We start from the raw sequence: 22,748 nt of genomic DNA on the forward strand, positions 1-22,748 counted from the left end.
TTCATATTCATTTAGATTTCCCTAGTTTGAATTTCATTGTCTTTTATTGTTCCATGTGTATTTTCTTTTATTCATTCATCTACCTAATTTTGAAACATTGCAAGATGGTTTTGATTTCATAATACAATGTTCATTCTAGGAGTATTGTGCTCCCATATTCTGAGTTGTTTGTTTTTGTTATTTTTTCTCAACTGATTATTTGATCAAACTCTTTAAAGCATTTCCCTGGCAAATTGGTTGCCATAGCAAGTGTAAATTGATTCCAGATGTATTATTTTTGATAAGCATATTCAAAAAAATAAAGAGGGGAACATTTGTAAAAGTTTTTTTCAAAAAAAAGTTTTCTTTGAGATTGTGTTATGCTTGTATTTAAATATGTTTCGATTTTTCACAAAAGTAATTGTATACTAAGTTTAAAAAAGGGGGTATTATTTGAAATTGTTGTATAATTATATATTATATTCTGAGTTAAGATGTATTCACATTTTTTGGGATCATTTATTATCCTCAATTTTTAAATCCATATAAGACTTGGATTATGGGAACTTATCATTTAAGACATTAATTGCCTTTATTCTGAGTTATCAGATGCCAGTTGGCCAAGATACCATCCAATCACAAGAGGAATACATGCAAGAGCAGACACTGAACTGCCACATGAGGGGAGACATGCATGAAGTCAAGGTATGGCCGAGGGAACGGCTTTTGACAAATGTTGAGGTTGGATTCTCTTGGTTTAATATTTTATTTTATTTTTCCCCACAATACTGTACAGATGGCTGTAAGTTTTGATCCCACCCATCTCATTCTTCACCTGGCTTCTATGCCCCCTCCTATATGCCTGATGCCATGGACATCTCAATCCCATGCATCTGATTAAGTTTGACTCAGTTTCCTCCAATATGTTCAGTGGCATGGACGTATATTCCATCCACCTATTTTAAGCCTGGCATACTGCATGGGCAATACATATTGCTCAAGTGTGGGAGTGCTCATATTCCATCATTTCTCTGTTCTTTTATGGTAACTCCCATAATTATCTCAGGTGTCATGATAAATACAGTGTTGATTTTGGCCTTGACATCTGTTACCAATTATATTAGATTTTTTAAATTTCTCATAATGGCATGAGGATAATTAGGCAGATGATGCACAAAGTGATGAAACAAAGATAAAAATTATTTTTAAAAAATTAATATTGCAGCAATTGTCTTCTCAATTTACCCTCCACAAGGGGGGACTATAGTAATATTAATTTTAAAGAGCGTTTCTATTTTTGTTTTATTATACGTTTCATGTGTAACAACTAAGATTCTGAATTCCCTTAGACATGTTCTTTGAGAACTTTCATTGTTTGATTTGATTATTGACAAAGCTATTTTAAAGTTGTGTTAAGCTCAATTTTGTAGGAAATTTTCCTGGCTTATTACCAGCATCCACATGTCAACCCCTGAAAAGACTTCCATTCCACGACTACACCTAGAGGACATCTGTAAAAAGACTTTCAGAGACTTTAAATGAACAGTTTTGTTTTGTTGTTGGTGGTTTTTTTCCTTTTTCTCTTTCTGTTATAATATACACCACCTGTAACATGTACTCTCTGCAGAGGCCCTCCCTTTGCAAGACCAATGTCAAAGCATCGGTTCATGAGGACAAAACTTTCCTCTCTCCCTTTTCTATATTGTTATTAACATATTGTTAGCTAGCATAGGTTATTATATTGTTATTTTTGACTGTTTCATCAAGGAAACGTCCCATTTCTTGAGGAAACAAAGGGGGGACTGTAATGATTGGAATGACGCCCCCTGCTGGAGACTTACTGTAGAAAAGCTCCACGATGAAGTGAAGGTCTTTGAGGGCAAGACCAGGAGTCTTTTCTTTGGCGTCAGGAAGTGACATCTGCTTGTGGGAGGAAGAAGGGAGGAACCTGACGCTCTGACTGGGGCTCTTTTCCTGGGGACGCTGGTGGAGAAGGGAGCTAGAAACATGCTCTCCCTTTAATAGATAGATGAATGTAGGCCTTTCTCTCTCTCTTTACCAAATTCTTATTCTCCTTAATAAATTCTTAAAAGTCTAACTCTTGCTAAAGCTTATAATTTATTGGCAACCACTCATTAGATATTTTAGACAGACTAGCTAGAATTTTACCCTTTAACAAAACAAATAAATAAATAAATGGATGAATGAGTGAATGAATAAAATGAGTAAAGAAAGAAATAAGCAAACAAATAAATTAATAAAAATAGATAAATAAAAATAAATAAAAACCGCTAAATAGCTAATATACATGCCCAAGAAAATGACCTCTCCTAAATTTGCAGCTCAAACACTTAAGTACAAAGGTTCCTTTGGGGCTGAAGTTTAAAAATACATGGGATAGGGGCGGCTAGGTGGCGCAGTGGATAAAGCACCGGCCCTGGATTCAGGAGTACCTGAGTTCAAATCCGGCCTCAGACACTTGACACTTACTAGCTGTGTGACCCTGGGCAAGTCACTTAACCCCCATTGCCCCGCAAAAACAAAACAAAACAAAAAAACAAAAACAAAAACAAAAATACATGGGATAGGGGCAGCTAGGTGGCGCAGTGGATAGAGCACTGGCCCTGGAGTCAGGAGTACCCGAGTTCAAATCCGGCCTCAGACACTTAACACTTACTAGCTATGTGACCCTGGGCAAGTCACTTAACCCCAATTGACTCACTTAAAAAAAAAAAAAGAAAAAAATACATGGGATTGCTATTAAATTCTCAAGAACTTTACTTTTTGTTACCTACTAGACCTAAAGACTATGATCACTAAGACAGAGAGTTACACACACACACACAGCCATGTGCACAAATGAATCCAGCCCAATTTCCCCCCTTCAATGCATCTAATGACATATATATATACACACACACACACACACACACACACACACACACACACACACACACACACTTACAACCATACCTCTCTCTGAATAGATGAAGGCTCTAAAATGATTCCCTCCAGACTAAAAAATATCTGACCTTAGGCCATGATACTTACTGTTCTCCCCAAAAACATGATCCTTGACAAATTCAATCATTCTTGACTGTAGATCATGATCAGGAAGAAACTTAAGCACTGTGAAATCTTCCCCCTCGTCCACACCTTGGTGACTTAAAACAATCAGCAAGTCACATAGTAGAATAAAGGCCTAAAAACAAAAGCACACACACACACAAGTTTAGAGTCCCGAAGAAAAAATATCACCACTAAAGGCATTCCTCCATCTGTCTACCACACACACAAAAAAATCTACCACAAATGCCATCTTACTTCCCATTTCTCCCTCCCTGAGGGATTATATCATCTCTAACAAAGCCTTCAGTTCCAAGGTTTTATCACTAAAGGACAAGATTCACAATGGGGAAAGAGGTTCTTAGAATAAAACGATTATAAAAAGATGTAGGTTTTCCTTTTTGGTTTGGTAAATGAAACTAATAAGTTCTAGAGGAAACAGATTGTTAACACCAACCTTTTCACTAACATCCTTATTATGGTGGTTGAGGTATGATTCACATATCAAGCGGAAACACGTCATCCGTTCCTTCAACTCCGAAAGAGCTTCCTAAAAATATTTTAAAGTCTATTTAAAAATGAAGAAACTCTTTTCAAAAGAAATTCTTTAAATTATATTTTAATTAATCTTATTTTTATTTTTTCCTATCAACAAAAATTCACTTTTCCTCCCATCCAACTTTTATCCTCCATTCAAAAACAAAAACAAAAACTCTATTACAAACAGGTATAGTCAAGTAAAACAAATTGCTGTACTATCCATGTCCCAATAAATTTGTTTCTCCGAGTCCTTCAGTCTCTCTCTATCAGAAGGTGGCTAACATGCTTCATCATTAGTCCTCTGGAATCCTGGCAGGTCATTCTGCTGATCAGAATTCCTAATTCTTTCAAAGTTGTTGATCTTCACCATATTGTTGTCACTATACAAATTGTTCTCGATTCTGTTCACTTCATTTTGCATCAGTGCATACAAGTATTCCCAGAAAACAAATTACTTCTAAACCCCTTAATGCTACCAACATTCAAGGACAGAAACCTGTTACTAGAACTGGAAGGGAACAAAAATCCCCTCTTCCCCTAGACTAGAGGCATAATGGCATATTTTGAAACACTACAGCTCTAAGTTCAAGAAGAACATATAAAGTATTCTGTCTTGAGAGACAGAATACTTTAGATAGAGTCCTGGGCCAGGAATCAAGAATGAGTTCATATTTGGACTCAGACACTCACTAGCTGTCTAACCCTGGGAAAGCCACTAAAACTCCACTTGCCTGATTTCCTTCACTGTAAAAGAGGAATAATAATAACATCTTTCTCACAGGGTTGTGAGGATTAAATGAGAGATTTGCAAAATGCTGGGCACATAGTATATTACATAAGTTGTATATTCTCTCCCCACTCTCCCTCATGCAACTGAAAAAAAGGAAGTTATGCCACTAAGTCTACCCATTCATATAATTTACTAACTGATTAGCTGAAAATAGAAACAAGAATTCTCAGATTCTTCTTTTCCTTTCAGGGCCTTGAGTCTGGATTAGGAGGAGTCTTTCTTTGGGGAAAAAAACAAAACCCAACAACAACAAAGCAAACAGAAAGATCCTTTTATACCCTTCTGGGAAGTGTCCTATAGTGAATTTCACTGAACATATAATTGAGTCTTTGGGAAAAGAAAGAAAAAAAAGCAAGAAAACACAACCAATGGTGAAAGAAAGACGGAAATATCTCAGGTAGAGATAACCTAGAAACAGGTGAACAAAATCCTCTCTTAGGGCATTAAATAAGCATTTTCTGTGTATAAACTCTTTCACCAGATCTGTTAAGTAACAAAATTGACTGAATTTCACTTCTTTTCAGGAGTGAAGGTGAATATCATTATTAATAAACAGTGAAATTGCCAAAAAGAAAGCAGAGAAACAAGAGGCTAGAAAAAACCATAAACAGGATAATAAGCCTTTTAATTAACAACATAACTGCAACACCATGAATTTACTTTTGAAATTGAAAATGGTCAAATTGAGAATATCTGTCATTGATATCTGTAGAACATAGCACAAGTGAGATGTAACCAATTAATATTTTAAAGCAAAAGTAAATACCTCAGTATAATTTAATATAAACAGTTCTTAATTTTATTACTTGTAAGACTTCTGACATTTATCTTAAATAAAATTATTTTTTTAAGGGACATCATCCTGTTGTGTAAAGAAAGCTACAGGGGTGGCTAGGTGGAGCAGTGGATAAAGCACCGGCCCTGGTTTCAGGAGTACCTGAGTTCAAATCCGACCTCAGATGCTTGACACCTACTAGCTGTGTGATCCTGAGCAAGTCACTTAACCCCTATTGTCCCGCAAAAAAAAAAAAAAAGCATAAGAAAAAAAAGCTATAGCAGGAAAAAGAAAGTTGCTGAATAAGTTAGACAGTGTATATTCAGAAATGACTGCCCAATAATGAGGACTGATTGAAGATGATGAGGATTGATAGATGACAACTGATTGATGATGACTGAATGACAAAATGTATGGAACTTACTTTGCTGGGCTATTGTGAAGAAAATTCTTTGTCAGGTATAAGGCACTATAGAAACATTATCTATTACTGCTGTTGCAATAATCTACCTCATAGGTTTATTGTAAGGAAATCTCTCTTTAAAGTACTATATAAATGTAGTTTACTATTTAAAAAAAAATGATGAGCAAGATGCTATCAGAAAGACCTGGAAGGACCTGCAGGAGCTAATGTGAAGTAAAATGTACTATGTACAAAAATAACAGCAATATTGTGAAGTGATCTGCAGTGAATGACTTGGTTATTTACAGCAATGCAATGATCCAAGACAACTCTAAAGGTGTTATGAAGAATGCAATTCATCTACAGAGAGAAAACTGATGGTATCTGAATACAGATTGAAGCATAATTTTTTTGTTAGTTGTTTTATCTGAAGTTTTGCTTTTGTCTGTTTTCTTTCACAACCTGGCTAATTTGGAAATGTTTTGCATGATGACTCATGTATAGCTTATATTGAATTGCTTGAGTTCTTTGCGGGGGGAGGGGAAGAGAATTTGGAACACAAATTATTAAAAAAGTTGATATCAAAATTTGTATTTTACATGTAATTTAGGAAAATAAAATTCTAAATATAAAATATTTTTTAAATTAATGGCTTTCATTCATTAAAAAAAAAAAGAAATGACTGCCCAATCACAACACAATTAACTCCCTTAATGTTTTGCATAACTGCACATGTATAATCTCTATCAAACTGCTTTCCTTCTCAAGGAGGAGAGAGGAGAGAATTTGGAAATCAAAAATTGTTAAAAAAAAAATGAATGTTGAAAATTGTTTTTACATGTAATTAATAAAAAATAAAAACATACTTTAAAAAACCCACCAGTTTCCTTAATCTGTATGTGATCCAAGCATGTGATAAAAAAAAAACTGATCCATCTGGAATTATGCCCAAAGGGCTATAAAGCTATGCATACCCTTTGACCCAGCAATACCACTTTGGGGTCTTTTTCCCAAAGAGATCATAAAAAAAAGAAAAGAACCAACATGTACAAAAATATTTAGAGCTGCTCTTTTTGTGGTGGCAAGGAATTGGAAATTGAGAGGCTGCCCATCAATTGGGGAATGGCTTAACAAGTTGTGATATATGAATGTAATGGAATACTACTGTGCCATAACAAACAACGAGCGGGCAGATTTCAGAGAAACCTGGAAATATTTGCATGAACTGATGATGAGTGAGATGAGCAGAACCAAAAGAACATTGAATACAGTATCATCAACATTGTGTGTTGATCAACTGTGACAGACTTGATTTTTCTCACCAATACAACAGTGCAAGAAAGTTCCAAAGGACTCATAAAGGAAAAGGCTCTCCAAATCCAGAAAAAGAAAAAGGAAAAAAAAAAAAGAACTGTGGAATATGAATGTGGATTGAATCATACTATTTCTTTTGGTTTTGGTGCTGTTGTTTTTCTTTTTTGAGGTTTTTCCTTTTTGCTCTGATTCTTCTCTTATAACATGACTAATGCAGAAATATGTTTAATGTGATTGTACATATATAACCTATGCCAGATTACTTGCTGTCTTGGGGAGGGGGGGAGGGAGAGGAGGGAGGGAGAAAAATTTGAAATTAGAAATCTTATAAAAACAAATGTTGAAAACTATCTCTACATATAACTGGAAAATAATAAAATACTTTTATAATTAATAAAAAAAACCTGATCCAAAACAATTGTGAACTATATAAGGGGTTTAAAATTTCCAATACCTAAATTCCCTGTAGCTTTTATTTTGTTCCTCTTTCACCTACCTTTTTTGTTTACAAATTAAATTTGTGTATATTAGCTGGGACACATATGATCATAGACCCATGGAAGAGAAGGGACCTCAAATAATCTGATCCAAAAACCTCATTTCACAGATAAGGAAACAAACTCAATGTGGTGAATTCAGTAACTTGCTCAAGGTTGCACAGACAAAGCAAAAGTCCGGATTTGCACTTGGGTCTTCTGATATAGTATTCTTTACAATGTGTCACTGTTTCCAAAGTTTTCTTTTTAAGAAACTTTATACAAAGCCAGTCATGGGCTTAATTTGGCAATAAGGATACTAAATATTACTGTTTATACCACTATATGATAATATTAATCACTAACAAAAAGTATAGTCTGTAAGACATGAAGATAACCAATGATACCACAATGTTTCTGCTAGAAAGAATACTGATGAGAAATCACATGTTTTTAATAAGGAATTTCTTAACAGAGATATAAGAAAATTTAGAGTTCATCTAATTTCACATGCATTATTTTTCAGATGAGAATATTATCTTTTTTTCTCCCAATCTTATCTCCCTTAAAAAATATAACAATATCTTATTTTTACATTACCTTCATCTCCCAAGGTCTGTCTTCCCTCCCACACCCAGAGAGCCATTCCTTTTTAACAAAGAATAAAACAAAATCAGCAAAACTAACAAACACATCAAATAAGAAGGTCTATGAAATATTCTATACTACCACCTTGTAAAGAAAAAAAGATTAATTTCCCTATCTATTTCAACAGGCAGAATAGTATACTGAGAAAGGAATGGGATCTGGAGTCAGAGGAACAGGACTCAATTCCACCTCTGGAATAAATATGGTGTGACCACGGACAATTAATCTGTCTAGGTTCTCATCTATAAAATGAAGGCATTTGACTGTGTGACCTCTCCAACTTTGCAATTTTGATCCTGTTGGGGCCTATGATTCTTTGGTGCTATACTTGGATCATGGTAAATACAGAGTGTTCAGTTTTTATGTTTTTAATCAGTGTGTACATTGTTTTCCTGGTTCTGCTTACTTCACTCTGTATCATTTAAATGTCTTCCTATGCTTCATTTTATTCTTTACAGTCATTTCTTATAGCAAAGTAATATTCTATTATATTAATTTAGCAGAACTTGTCTAGCCATTCCTCAATTAATGGAATCAACTTTCAAGTTTTTTGCTACTGTAAAATGAGCTATTATAAATATTTTGTGTCTATAAGACCTTTCTATCTAAAATCACCTTGGGAATAATAAGTCCAGTAGTAGGATCACCTTGTCAAAGTGTATGGACATTTAGTCACTTTCCTAGCAGTTTCAAAGTGAGTTGTAGAACAGCTGGACCAATTCACAGCTTTATTCATAGGAATATTAACGTATCAATCTTTCCACACTCCTTCCATCTATTTTTTGTCACTTCTGCCAATTTTCTGTATGTGAGTTGAGACCTTGAAGTTGTTTTATTATATATTTTTCTTATTATTTTTGACTCAGAGCATTCATGAATATGATTAATAGTTACTCTTTTGAGAATCATTCTTTGTTTATCTCTAGCCTTAGACTAGGTTAGCTACTGGGGAATGGAAGCACTTGATCTAATCTGTAAAAATAAGCCCTTCCTCAAAACTCTTAACATTTTTTCTCTTTACAAAAAGAGAATTCTCAAGACAAAGAATAAAAGTCTGAGTCAACATACCTGGGAGGGAGGTGTTTCAGCTATTAATGCCTCAGTAGCTAATTCCAGCTGCCACAAGAGAGCAAAGTAACTGCACTGAAGGGCAGGGATTAGGGTCTGAAAGGAGAACATCACCCTCTTAACAACAGACATTTTAATTTTCAAATAAGACCAAACAAAAATAGCAACACTGTAAGCTAACTGAAGGAGCACAAAGCACACAAAGGGCACTTTACTGGTGTTACTTTTCAATCACAGAAAAGGGTCAGCGAGAAGAATATATATTCAAGTTTTGAGAAGCACCAGCAACCTCAAGTGTGTGTATGCACACACACACACACACACACACACACACACACTCTCTCTCTCTCTCTCTCTCTCTCTCTCTCTCTTTCACTTTCTCCCCCCCCCCCCCCACAGCTCTCCCCTTCCTCCCTCCCTTCAGTAAGGCTCACAGTGAAGAAGTAGGAAGAGTCTTTAATGCTCTTTGGGGAAGGAGGAGATTCAACACAAAAATTCTGGCAGAACAAGGAATTTCAAGACAGTGAAGGTCATGAATCTCTAAACAGGATAAACTAAAAATCAAAACGGTTTCCTACTGGCCATTTTTCAAGGAATCCAAAGTACCAATTATATTTTCTAATTAAATAGCATGAAATCAGCATTTGGCCTAGAAATCCAAAAGTACACATGTACTGTACCTCAGCAGGCAAACCCCCATTTTCCTTCTCAAAATTCAGGATTTTCAAAGTCCAGTCACCGATGTGCCAACTGGTGAGGTCATGTGCACTAAATCATAAGCAAAACAAGAAGTTATTTTCTTGATAAAGAAAAGCCTCACTAATTCTAAACTGAATCATTAAGAAAGAAGCTATCTGCATCCAAAGAAAGAACCAATAAATAGAATTATGTATAGAATAATTGTACATATATGCATACCTATTTGTGTCTAATGGTAGTTGGGTAAGCAGGGGGTGGGGTGGGGGAGAAAGGGAAAAAAAAAGAAATTTACATGATAGCTTTATTATATATTTAAAAGGAAAAGCAAGTTGTATATAACAGATTTGCAGTTTCATGTGCAATCATTTTAAGAATTATACTATGTTATGGAAATGCTTTTTTTATTTCATAAATTTCAAAAACTAAAATACATTTTAAAAAATAAATTTAACCAGAAGGCCAAAGTTAAAGTTTTAATTACAAAATACCTATTTAAAAAAAAAATAAAACAAGGTTTTAATCCTTTCGATGACCAAGAATGGCTAGCTGAGCTAATGAAATGTTATCACTGGACCAGGGGAGTGGAGGGGAATTGATCTTAGTTTTGTTTACAGACAGACAGACAGACAGACAGACAGACAGACAGACAGACAGACAGAAAGACATATACACACACACACTTTGAAAATTTTTAAGCACTATACAAATGCTAGCTACCATCATCCTTATTTCAACAAAGTCTCCTCCCCCCCACCCCCCAGATTGAACCTTCTTTTGTAACAAAGGTAAACAAACTTTTTTTCTGATACAGTCATACTACTTCAAAATATGTGTGATGATCTGCTCTGAGCCCCATCTCTACACCTTGAGTGCAGATGAAGTTCTATCTGCTTGTGGAGCCCTCTGGTGGCTTTTGGATGGCTCAGAGATGAATGCCCTCTGGTGATTAGATCTTTAAGCTGCCCACAGTCACTGTGTGTGCTGTCTTCTTGGCTCTACTTATTTCACTCTACTTCCATTCATATAAATCTTCCCAAGTTTCTCTTAATTCCTGATCACCTTTCATTGTACAAACCCACCAGTCTTTTCCAGCTGCTGAATGAGCACCCCCTTGGAAGCTACAGTGAGTTGTGGCTCTGCATCTATCTCTGCCTGGCTGGGTGGTACATCTTGAGTGCTGGGATTGTTAGGGCAAAGGCTGTGGAGAGGCAGCAGGCCCTGTTCTTGCCTAATTTCCAATCCATGCTGAGAAGACTGGACCACTGGACAGCCCCACCCACAAGGACAACTTCCTTTTCCTGTCACTTTTGCTGAACTACATGGTAGAGGGTGGCAACTCTAAGTGCTTTGATTTGTGTTTAACAATAAGAAGATCTAGCACCTTGTGGTCTTCAAAGTACTTTAAAACTGTTGTATCATTTGTCCCTCACAATAACACTGGAGCTGTTATCATCCCTATGCTAGAGGTGAGAAAGCCAAGGTAAATAGGGTAACCCAGCTAGGAAATATCTAGGACAAGATTTAAATTCAGTTCTTCCTGACTCCAAACATCACCCAGCTGCCTCTTTCTTTTAATGTTAGTGATTTGGAAAATGTTATCAATTAGTCACTCAGTGTTTACAATTCTTTTCTTCTTTTTCTTTTTTTGGTGGGGCAATGAGAGTAAAGTGACTTTCCCAGGGTCACACAACAAGTGTCAAGAGTCTGAGGCTGGATTTGAACTCAGGTCTTCCTGAATCCAGGGCCGGTGCTTTATCCACTGCACAACCTAGCTGCCCCCTGCAATTCTTTTAATAACTGATTATATCCTTTTGACTACTAACTCACAAAGTAAAGATTCTTAACTTGGAGTCTGTGTACTTTTTTTTTTTTGCGGGGCAATTGGGGTTAAGTGACTTGCCCAGGGTCACACAGCTAGTAAGTGTTAAGTGTCTGAGGCCGGATTTGAACTCAGGTACTCACTCCTGAATCCAGGGCCGGTGCTCTATCCACTGCGCCATCTAGCTGCCCCTGCACCATCTAGCTGCCCCGAGTCTGTGTACTTTTTAAGAAAATGCTATATAACTACTGTAGTCAACAAAATTGGTTTCCTTCAGATTCCTATTTTCTTTTACACAGTTAAAAACATCATTCTAAGAAGGGATTCAAAGGTTTCACCAGACTGCCAAAGAGGTCCACGACACAAAACAAGTTAAGAGTCCTTGGTCTAGAGAAATGGCTAAGTGTTTTGTATTTGGGTCATTTATTTCCCTGTACATTTTGGATACTGGGCTTATTGGTAATATTTGACACAAATATTTCCCCAATCTACACTTTTTTTTCTAATTCTATTTTCACCAATTTTGTTCACACAACTTTTAAATTTTACATAGTCCAAAGTATCTATTTCATCTTTTATGCTCTCTACCATTCCCTTGTTTGGTTCAGAAATCTCCATTCATAATGGTAAAACGTACCTGACCTTGCTCTCTAAATGTTTAAATGATGTGGCCTTTTGTATTCAGGTTACATATCGATTTTGAACTTACTATGGAATTTAGTGTCAGATATTGGTTGGGGAGAGCTATTTTTAGTAGAGAAATCCGAATGGTTTATAATAATAGACATTTTTTGTAACTAATTGTATTTAAGTTAGGAAGGTACATGAGAAGGCTTGAAGTCTCTCATCTTAAAAAGACTTAGCATTCCTCTAAAAATGTTGTTTATGCTCTTTTGCTCCAGTAAGCCCTTGCCTTTATTTGGAAGCAAACTATTTTGGTTCCGATGCCAATTATCACAGATTCTGAATTATTGTTGTTGAAAGTAATAATAAGGCTTTCATTTACTTGGTTTTAGTTTTAGTTTATGTACTTTATTTTTTGATCTCACCTATTCATAGGCTACCAAGAAAGATCATAAAATGATTTTAATAACAGGAATTACCAACAGTATGGAATGATTAAACAACAGAAGTACCTAGTTGATAGGTACTACTTTCAATGATCTATAAATATCTTCCATCCCTCTGGGTCAGTGTCTGAGTGCCACTGGAAATTGTCAAACTTGAGAGAAATATGATTATACCCAGAAGGAGGCTGATCTTTCAAAAATGCACTTAGAGGGGCAGCTAGGTGGCACAGTGGATAGAGCACCGGCCCTGGAGTCAGGAGTACCTGAGTTCAAATCCGGCCTCAGACACTTAACACTTACTAGCTGTGTGACCCTGGGCAAGTCACTTAACCCCAATTGCCTCACCAAAAAAAAAAAAACCACAAAAAAAACAAAAATGCACTTAGAGCTACCAAGAACAGATGTGCAAGCATAACCTTCCCTAAGTACCCACTGTGCATGGTACACTGTCTGGGACCGCTAAATCCAACTGATATGCCAATGATGCTTAAGGAAAGAAGAAGAGATCCCTCTGCTATTTCACTCTAATGGTCTAGCCACACATAGCAGTGCCTAATGTGAAAGTTTCTGCTAGTGACATTAATTAAAGCCAAGGGAAAACAACACATACAAAGGATGGGAGTTTCCAGCTACATGAAAAAAACCTTTGCCAATAAAATTATTTCACTATGTTCTAATAAACAGGGTCATTAAAAATCTTATGAAGCCATAAACACCTTAGGAATCCTAGTTTTCATGAAGCACATAGAATATGTGAACAGACATATTTATTATATGTATAAGTAAATAACTATCTTACTTGTGAAAAGCTGTTAGTTTTTTTAGGATGCAGGACAATCGCAGAATGTGTTCTTCATTTACACCAAAGCCTTCTTCCTAAGTAAGTTGTAAAAACAGAAATGACAAGGAATGTGGACACACAGATCACTCTTCTGCAATCATCAAGATAAAAACAGAACTTGACTAAGCTACTAATCTTCACCAGAAGCTTTCATCAACATTTAAGCAGATGTTACAGTTGTAATGTAGAGATGGAGCAGAGAGGCAGAAATCACAACACCACCTTATACTTGAAGAAGTCTTTAAGGTTCATGAAGGACTTTGATTATGATACTTCTGGGAAGCAAGTAATGAAGGCATTAATTATCTACCTTTTACAGAGAAATAAATAAATAACAGTGTCAAGGAGGGTAAGGGACACGTGGAGTCAGAAAACTTTATAGCAAGTATGAGCTCTGTCATTTCTTAGCCTTGTAACCATAGGCAAGTCATTTGATCTCTCAGAGACACAGTTTCAACATCTGTAAAATGCAGATAAAAATTACCTGCAATGATGTTTATATAACTACCTTTCAGATTACAGGGGAAGAAAGCTCAGCCCAAAGATAACTAAATAATTCTTCCCAATTTTGCTTCCCACCATCTTCTTCACTTCTCTCACACACAAAAAAAAGATAAAGAAACAAGTTAGTATAACTGTTAGAGCTCTCTAACAAGGACAGAGAATACTCAAGATATTAAAACCTACCTGGGAAAGGAGTAGGAAGTACCTTTTGTATATCGTAATTATCTTATTACAAGGAAAGAGTTGATTGAAATAACTCAATTAAATCCAAATTCCACCCTCTCTGTGCACTAATTTCAGCTAAAATGAACCGAGTCCAATATGGTTTAACAAACCTTTGGATATAAATTGCTTCCCTACCACTGCAGACTGACCACCTGTCTGCAATGATACCAAACATCATGAATAAGCTTTCTTTCTTTCATGATGAATTCAATCGCACAACACTATTCATATCTCCAAAAGCTGTTTCTGCATTTTAAAACTAATGAAAACTTTTAAATTTACACCATTCTCCTCCAAAAAAACTTTTTAGATATAAAAAGCACACATATCCAGACTTGGATAAATGACTGAAAGATGCTATGTAATAGATAATTAAAAACTAATTCCATGGCCATAGGCAGAGATTTCACCTCCTTCTCCAAGGTTATCTAGTATAGATTATTTGACATAAAAGCCAGTCTGCCTATTTAACCTGAACAAACCATAGAGACTTTCTGTGCAGCAAAAAGAACAAAGGAAAGACTTCTTTGCTGCATCACCACTCTAATGGCAAGAACTATGGTAATCTAGTACTTTTCAAAATCAGAGGTGCTACCTCACTATATCTGCTGAGAAGTTCAAATCTTAAATGATATTCACCTAGGACAAGCCAACTAGTATCATCTATCTTAGTGAGCAGAGAATTTATTCTTTTAGGGGTCTGAATGCTGTTTCTTCAATGCAAATGTTAAGTTTCATCTACATGATCTCCTATTTATTACTCACCATCACCACCCTCATCCCCCCATTAGAACCTTCTCATCAGTTACCAGCCCGATTTGTACATACCTCTTGGAAAAAGTCATTTAGTAGCTGGGAGAAGTCCTTCACCATCTCATCTATCAGCTGGTGTAGGGCCTGAGACACAATAGGGTAGATTGCCAGCTGGTCATTGCAGAGGATGCTGTATACCTTGGAGCAGGCCTCAAGGATATTAAGATCAGTGTGTCTGTGCACAAGTTCTTTCATCTCCTTTAGCAACGCATCCAAGTACTACGAAGAAATGCAGGATCTCATGAGGAGGGCCAGGTCACCATCCCAATGGTTGCTTAACAACTCTAATCCAAGAAGGAAGAGCTAAGTTAACAAGCACTTGTTGAGCATCCAGTGAGCACTGAGTACTGTATTAAGGAGAAGTGAGCAAATTTGAGGGAGGGAAAGTGGAAGTGTATGACAACAATTATGAGAACTAAAAAGCTCTCAGTATAATGTAATAGAAGGAGAAATAGGCCTCAGAATCAGAAAATCTGAGTTCCAGTTCCAGCTTCAATCCTGGCTGGCTGTATAATTTTAGGCAAGTCACTTTATCCTCATTGAGCCTGTTTCCTCAACTATAAAACTGGATAAAAAGAGTTGTACTACCTACCTCATGGGGGTAGTGTAAGAAGAGTGCTTTGTCAACTTCAAAGTAACATAAAAAACATTGTTATTATACAATATTATTGCTAGATGGATTTTATTAACAACGGTAATATGTCCGTTGCATTGTGTACATGTTATAAACAAGGAACCATGAAGAACTGGAAAAATGAGTGTCATTTTAAAAATATGAAAAAAAAAAAAACCATACTGTGCAGCAAGGGTAAGGAATCATCCCTATGCCTTATTGGTACCTTCACAATGTCAAAAGAAATCAAGGAATACCCTCAGCACAGAGAGGAACTATATGAGACTTTACCAAGAATGCCATGTTTGCATAGCAATCTGCACTAATGAAGGGAATACCCAAAATGATAAAATCATAAATCCATTTTGGTATCTATTAGCAAACAAAACAAAAACAAAAAGAAATGGTCCACAGACTTCACCAGACTTATAATGGATGTCCAGGACAACAAAAAAGTTAAGAACCCTGCTCTAAGGAGCATGGAGGAATGGAAAGAGATGGAAAAAAGGCAAACTGTGAAGGGTTGGGGGATAAGGTAAAGAAAATGAAGGAAGAAATCAGATGATAATGGGAAAAGTAGCGCAGGTCCTTGAAATGTAATATAGCCATTATTTTTGAGAATATACTTACTAGGTTGGCAACTTCTAACTAACCTCATTCTCCCCACCCCTACCCCTCTTCACCCCCTAAAACCACAAGGTAAGAATCAGGATTGCTCAGTAAATACCAAAAAGGGTGAGAAGTAAACTTCCACTTGCCATCTACTGGTCCCTATTGACCCTTCTGAACTTTATATAAAGGCTTTGATGGACATGCTTGCCTTTGCAAAAATAAAATAAAATAAAATAAATTAAAACCTCAAATACATATCTAACAAAAATAATCTGTTTCCTGCCCTAAATGCCCCCAAATAGGAGAACACAACACAATCATCATTCCTCTTTAATAATTATTCTTTTGCCTCAACTCTGCCTCTCAGGAGGATATCTATATCCACTAAAATCTAATGTCTCTTAGCAACTAAGAGAGAATCTCTAGGAAAAGGCTTCATAATTTTAATAGCAATTACTCTAAAGGGCTCCTCACCACCCCAATACATCCATAGAGTCAGACCCCACACAGCTCTAATCTCTCACAAGCGATGAAGAAACAGAAGCTTATAGTTTATTTTGAAAGTGGGTTTCCTGCACAAAAGCTCAAATCATCCACCGGGACATTCAAACAGGGAAACAGATGAATGCAAAAGGACTGTTTCAATACAATAACAGAACTTAGGATAAAGACTCTGAAAATTATAGAAATGTCTTATATCAGACAACTCCAAAGAACTCATGATAGAAGATGTTCTCCACATCCAGAAAAAAGAACCGTGGATTCTGAATGCAGATTGAAACATACTGTTTCTACTTTTTGGCTGTTTCTTTTTCTTGTTTGAGGTTTTTCCTTTGTGTTCTGATTCTTCTTTTACAATATGACTAATGCAGAAATATGTTTAATGTGATTGTACATATATAACCTATATCAGATTGCTTTCTGTCTTGGGGATGGGGGAGGGAAATGTAATATAGCCAGGGAAGGAGGGAGGGAAGAAGGGAGGGAGAAAAATTTGGAACTAAAAATCTTATGAAAAGAAATACTTACAACTATCTTTTCATGTAACTGGAAAATAAAAAAAATACTTTTATGATAAAAAAAGAAATGACTTGTATCTCAAGCAATAGTTTCTATGACCATCACATATTCGAGCTCTTCTACCAACAGTATCTCCCTGGATCTGCTGAATTATATCCAAAAAAAAAAAATTTATATTGTCTCTCCTCTCCCTCCCTCACCACCTCAAGTCACCCTCCCCTTCTTCTTTATTCACCTTCTCCAGGCGTCCAATAACATACACATTCAAATTATAATACTGTGGAATTTGCAGGAAGTTTGTCACTTTTTCTATATCTGATGAATACTACAGGAAAAAAAAAACAAAATATGAGAGTGCTATAAGAATTCCAATGAAATATTTAACAACAGTTCAGGGAGCAGCTGCTCATCACCTTAGCCAAGAGCTCAGGAAGCACTACAATGAAACGCTCAGTCATCCGGATACATTCTTCCATATGAGTTTTCTTCTCCTTTGCTGAGAGAACCTACAGAAATAGCACAAGGCACAAGACAAGAGTTAAACAAGGCTCAATATTAGCATCACTGATTCCACTTCAGAGCTGTTAGTTTGAATGAATTAAACAGATAAATTAAATGGATGGATATTTTTTTTAAAATATGAAATGCCCAGATTAACAGAGCAAGAAATAAACATTATAAATGACCCATTTTTTAAAAAAAGAAATTGAACAAATCATAAATGAGTTAACTCCTAGAATGGAAAAAATCCTGGAAATCAGATGGATTTACAAGTGAATTCTTTTGAATATTCAAAGAATAATTAATTATAATATTATACAAATTGTTTTAAAAAACAGGAAAAGGAATCCTATCCTTTTGTGATATAAATATCATCTTGATACCTTACCAGAGAGAGTCAAAACAGAAAGAAAACTATGGGCCAATCCCAAAAGAACCTGAATGCAAAATTTTAAATCAAATTTTAGCAAAGAGGCTACATGAACTTCTCAAAAAGATTATATAGATTACAAACAAGCTAAATTTATACCAGGAATAGAGAGTTGGTTCATTATGAGGAAAACCATAAATATAAAAAAACTATGTTAATGCCAAGAAAAACAAAAATCATATGACTATGTCAACAGATGCCCCCAAAAAGCCTGACTAAATACAACATCCATTTCCGTTTAAAAAAATAAAATAAAATAAAATAAAGGAGACATAGGAAAAAAAGGGACCTTTCCTTAACACAATAATAGTATGTATTTAAAAACTAAGAGCCTACATTATAATAGGGATAAATCAGAATCTTCTCCAGTAAGACTAGAAGTAAAGCAAAGATGATTCCTGTCACTATGACTATATGAAAAAGTTCTAGTAACACTAATTATAGCAACAAGACAAAAGACATTGAGGGAATAAGTATAGGCAAAGAAGAACAAAGTTATCACTTTTTTGCAAATGACATGATGGTATATTCTGAGAACCCTAGAGATTCAACTAAAAAATATTAACTGAAACAATAACTCCAACAAAGTTGCAAGATATGACATTAATCATCAGCATTTCTGTATATTACCAAGAAAATCCAGAAAAAAGATAGAAAAGAGAAATTCCATTTAAGTTAACTAAGAAATGTACAAAATCCTTAGAAGTTTACCTACTAAGATAACACACCAGAACTCTAAGAATGCAACTTTTAAACACTTTAACAGCTCAGGGATTTGTATTAAAGACAGAGATGAATAATTGAAGAAATAGTAACAGTTCATGAATGGGCCAAGCCAATATAATAATGATACTATCTAAATTAATTTATGTATTCAGTGCCATAAAAATAAAATTACCAAAAGTTTACTTTATAGAAAAAAATAACAAAACTCACCTAGAAAAACAAATGGTCAAGAATTTCAAGAAAAATTTCAATGAATTTTGAAATTTGAATTTCAGTTAAAAAAATGCTAAGGAAGCCCAACACTGCTGCCTCTCCAAACGATCATCCTAGATATTTCCTCAGCTTCATTGCCAATATTCTAGAAAGAGTTGACTACAAATGATTCCAAATGATTCAAGCCTCTTGAAAGCAGGCTTCAGTTTACATGACTCTACTGAAATTGTTTTCATCACTATCACTAGCAACTCCAAATCACATATCCAACTGCCTTTTCTCGGTCCTCATCCTTCTTGACTTTTTGTGGAGCATTAGATAGTCTCTCCTTACTTGGTTCACATGATACAACTTTCCCTGATTCTCCTAAAGTACTGCTGTCTTCCAAATTACCAACTTCAGCCCTTTTTTCTCTCCCTTAGCAAGCTTATTTACTTTCCAATGGTTTAATTTTTATCAATGCAGATTACTCCCAAATCCATGTATATGCTCCCAATCAAAAGTCCAACCTCACATTCCCAACTACCTAATGAATACTGTTAACCGGAAGTTAACATGGCACTTGCAAATCAACATTTCCAAAAGAGAACTGGTCGTTTACTCCTTAAATCTGCTTTTCATCTCTGAAACATCCTCTCAGTTACTCAGACTCATCTCAGAGTCATCTTTCATGATGTCTTATCCCTCAATATCCACTTAATTAACTAAATCCTATCAATCTATCTTCACAATACATTTTCCACAGTCCCTTTTTACTTAGTGCCACCATAGCACATAAAGCCCTTATTAACAAGTGCCTTAGAATACTGAAATAACCCCCTAACTATTCACCCTACCTCCAATCTCTCTCCTTACAATTCAGCCTTCATATAGCCATCAATATAGTCTTCTTGATACACTGATATGATCACATCTCAAACTGCTTAACCATCAAAATTGCTTAAGGGGAAAAACAAAACGTTCAGTAGCGCCCCCACTGCCTATAGGATGAACTACTAACAATCTGCCTTAAAGCTGTATTTCCAGACTTATTTTCCATTAATTTCTTTTCATAAACTTTGTATTCCAAGCAAATGGATTCCAAGCCATTCCTGTATCTAATCTAAAATTCTATCACTCCTACATATTTTAACAGAACTATCTCTAGCTCCTTCAAGGCCTTTCTCAAGGCTTTACATCTTCCTTGATCTTCCTCAACATGAAATGATTCCTCTCTCCCAGAATCTTTCATTCCTCTCTGGGCGCTCTATCTTATGCACTTGTGTCTTGTTTAGTTGTGTATACATTTTATCCTACTATTAGAATGAAAATCCCTTCAAAGTTATGCCTTCCACAGAAAAGGGACTTCATAAATATTTATGGAATGAAACTGAGGTAGAGAAGTGATTATGAAGCAATGTGACTGATGTTGTAACAAATATAACTGAACTTATACATCCAAATTAGTGGAGACGCCTTCAGAAAAATGTCTACTTAAGAAGGTATAAACTTATTTCAAGGATCCCATCACCATTCAGAATAGTTTTCAAACTACTCTTGTGGAAATGTCTTGAAGGACTGAAGCATCTTCTGTCTTCAGCACCAGCCAATCTCTATCCTTAAAGGATGGATTTCAATTTGGGGAAATACCAAAATTCATTTGCAAGTAAGGAAGGGGACCAAATTGGACAATGGATGATCCTAATAGGATAATAAGAGTCAGAAGGGACCTCAAAGGCCACCTAGTCCAACATTATCAATTTTACAGTTGAGGAGGAAACCAAGGCCTTGGAAGATTAAATAATTTGCCTAAAGAAACACTACAAGTAAGCAAAGTAAAAAAAAATAAGTATAACAAAATGACATTAGTTTTCTTCTATAACTTGTAAATAGCTAAGAATGTCTAGCCAAAGTCCAACATCAAAATACAATGGGTTTTTTTTTTATAATTTGTGTGTTTACACTTCATATTTATTTTATCAATTTCCAGAGGATTAAGATGAAGAACATAGTTCACAAGAGTTCTGGGATTAAGTGAAGAAAAACCACACTCACTTTTCTGCCTCCTCGGCCTACTGGAGGATGACCCTCTGCAGTCTGGCGCACTGCTGCTGCAATTATTTCCACAAGAACATTTTCCTGGGCATCTGTAAAGGCTATGAACATATGAAAATGTTTAATTAGAGAATTATAGGGAATGAAAGAAATTCAGCATGTTGTGATAGAGAAAAAGAAATGAATGTGGGAAAGTTCCAAATTGTTTTCCAGAATGGTTTCACTAATTCATAGCTTCATCAACAGACTATTAGTGTGCCTGTTCTCCCATAACCCCTACAATTAATATTTTCCATTCCTGTCATCTTTAACAATATGATTGCTGAAAGGTAGAACTGAGTTTTTTAATCTGCATTTCTCTATTAGCGATCTGGAGCATTCTTATTATTGGTTATGAGTTTTCATTTCTTGATTTGAGAATTGCCTATTCATATGTTTTGACCACTTACTTGTTGGGAAAAAACTCATACATACATACATATATACACACACACATATAATGTATGTGTATATGTGTGTATATATATATATATATATATATATATATTTGTATCAACTCTATATATCTTGGATATTAGACATCTATTTTACTTGAGAATTTTCCCAATTAACTGTTAACAAACAAATCATACATAATAAAGGCATAGTTTCTTATACTAATTCTTATATTGGTGGGGTTTTTTTCATGATGAGATTTATTTAGGATTAAGTTCCCAATAAAAAATTTACAAAAGAAATGGAGAAATGAAAAGAAATCATCTCAGGACTTTAGCAAATAATTTTGTTGAATGACAGTACTCCTTATTTTTGAAAATTAAATAAGTTTGTAGGATTAACTCCTTTTAAAGGAACTAAGAGTAGAGTGAGCAAGTGTTTATATAAGGAAAACTTTTCCTAAACAAGTTCACACCAAACCTTGGCTTTGTCAAGTTTATCCCTGAAAAATTTAGGAAAGAAAAAAAAATAAATCCAATAGAAAAAAGGTATACTTTTCCTTTATTAATGAAACTAACAGTGTTTGGTACTTGAAAGAACCTTAGAACTCATCTAGTCCAAATCCCTCATAAAACAACTAAAAACCAGAACTCAGTTTTCTGGGGCAGCTAGGTGGCGCTGTGGATAGAGCACCGGACCTGGCCCTGGAGTCAGGAGTACCTGAGTTCAAATCTGACCTCAGACGCTTAACACTTACTAGCTGTGTGACCCTGGGCAAGTCACTTAACCCCAATTGCCTCACTAAAAACAAACAAAAAAACCAAAACAAGAACTCAGTTTTCTGATTTCCACTAGTTGTTGAGTCATTTTCATTCAAATCCAACTCTTCATGATCCCATTCTGGGTTTTCTTGGCAAAGATAACAGAATGGTTTTCCATTTCCTTCCCCAGCTCATTTTACAAATGAGGAAACTGAGGCAAACAGGGTTAAGTGACTTGCCCAGGAACACACAGCTGAGGCCAGATTTGAATTCAAGACTCCAGGTCCAGCACTCTATCCACTCTACCTCCTAGAATGCCTATTTCCACTAGACCATGCTATTAATAGGGAATATTTTTATGAGAGGAAAGAAA

The 22,748-nt window shown here is 35.5% G+C and overlaps 1 protein-coding gene across 4 annotated transcripts in view; it reads right to left on the reverse strand.

Annotated features, from left to right (window-relative positions):
• LOC122748645 (cohesin subunit SA-2-like) overlaps positions 1-22,748 on the reverse strand; it is a 139,349-nt gene that overhangs the window by 59,680 nt on the left and 56,921 nt on the right. For all 4 annotated transcript variants that reach the window (XR_006355628.1, XM_043994412.1, XM_043994410.1 and 1 more), the window contains 10 exons: positions 21,180-21,280; positions 17,689-17,781; positions 17,511-17,600; positions 15,046-15,249; positions 13,447-13,523; positions 9,740-9,827; positions 9,060-9,155; positions 7,944-7,991; positions 3,503-3,595; positions 3,031-3,181 (listed from right to left, as the gene is read on the reverse strand). Coding sequence is in view for 3 of the 4 variants with exons in the window: in XM_043994412.1 (XP_043850347.1) it covers positions 3,031-3,181; positions 3,503-3,595; positions 7,944-7,991; positions 9,060-9,155; positions 9,740-9,827; positions 13,447-13,523; positions 15,046-15,249; positions 17,511-17,600; positions 17,689-17,781; positions 21,180-21,280 (1,041 nt within the window). In the remaining variant the exon portion in view is untranslated. The remainder of the gene's footprint in view (positions 1-3,030; positions 3,182-3,502; positions 3,596-7,943; positions 7,992-9,059; positions 9,156-9,739; positions 9,828-13,446; positions 13,524-15,045; positions 15,250-17,510; positions 17,601-17,688; positions 17,782-21,179; positions 21,281-22,748) is intronic.

This window comes from Dromiciops gliroides, chromosome 3 (genome assembly GCF_019393635.1).
Source record: "Dromiciops gliroides isolate mDroGli1 chromosome 3, mDroGli1.pri, whole genome shotgun sequence".
Lineage (NCBI taxonomy): Eukaryota > Metazoa > Chordata > Mammalia > Microbiotheria > Microbiotheriidae > Dromiciops > Dromiciops gliroides.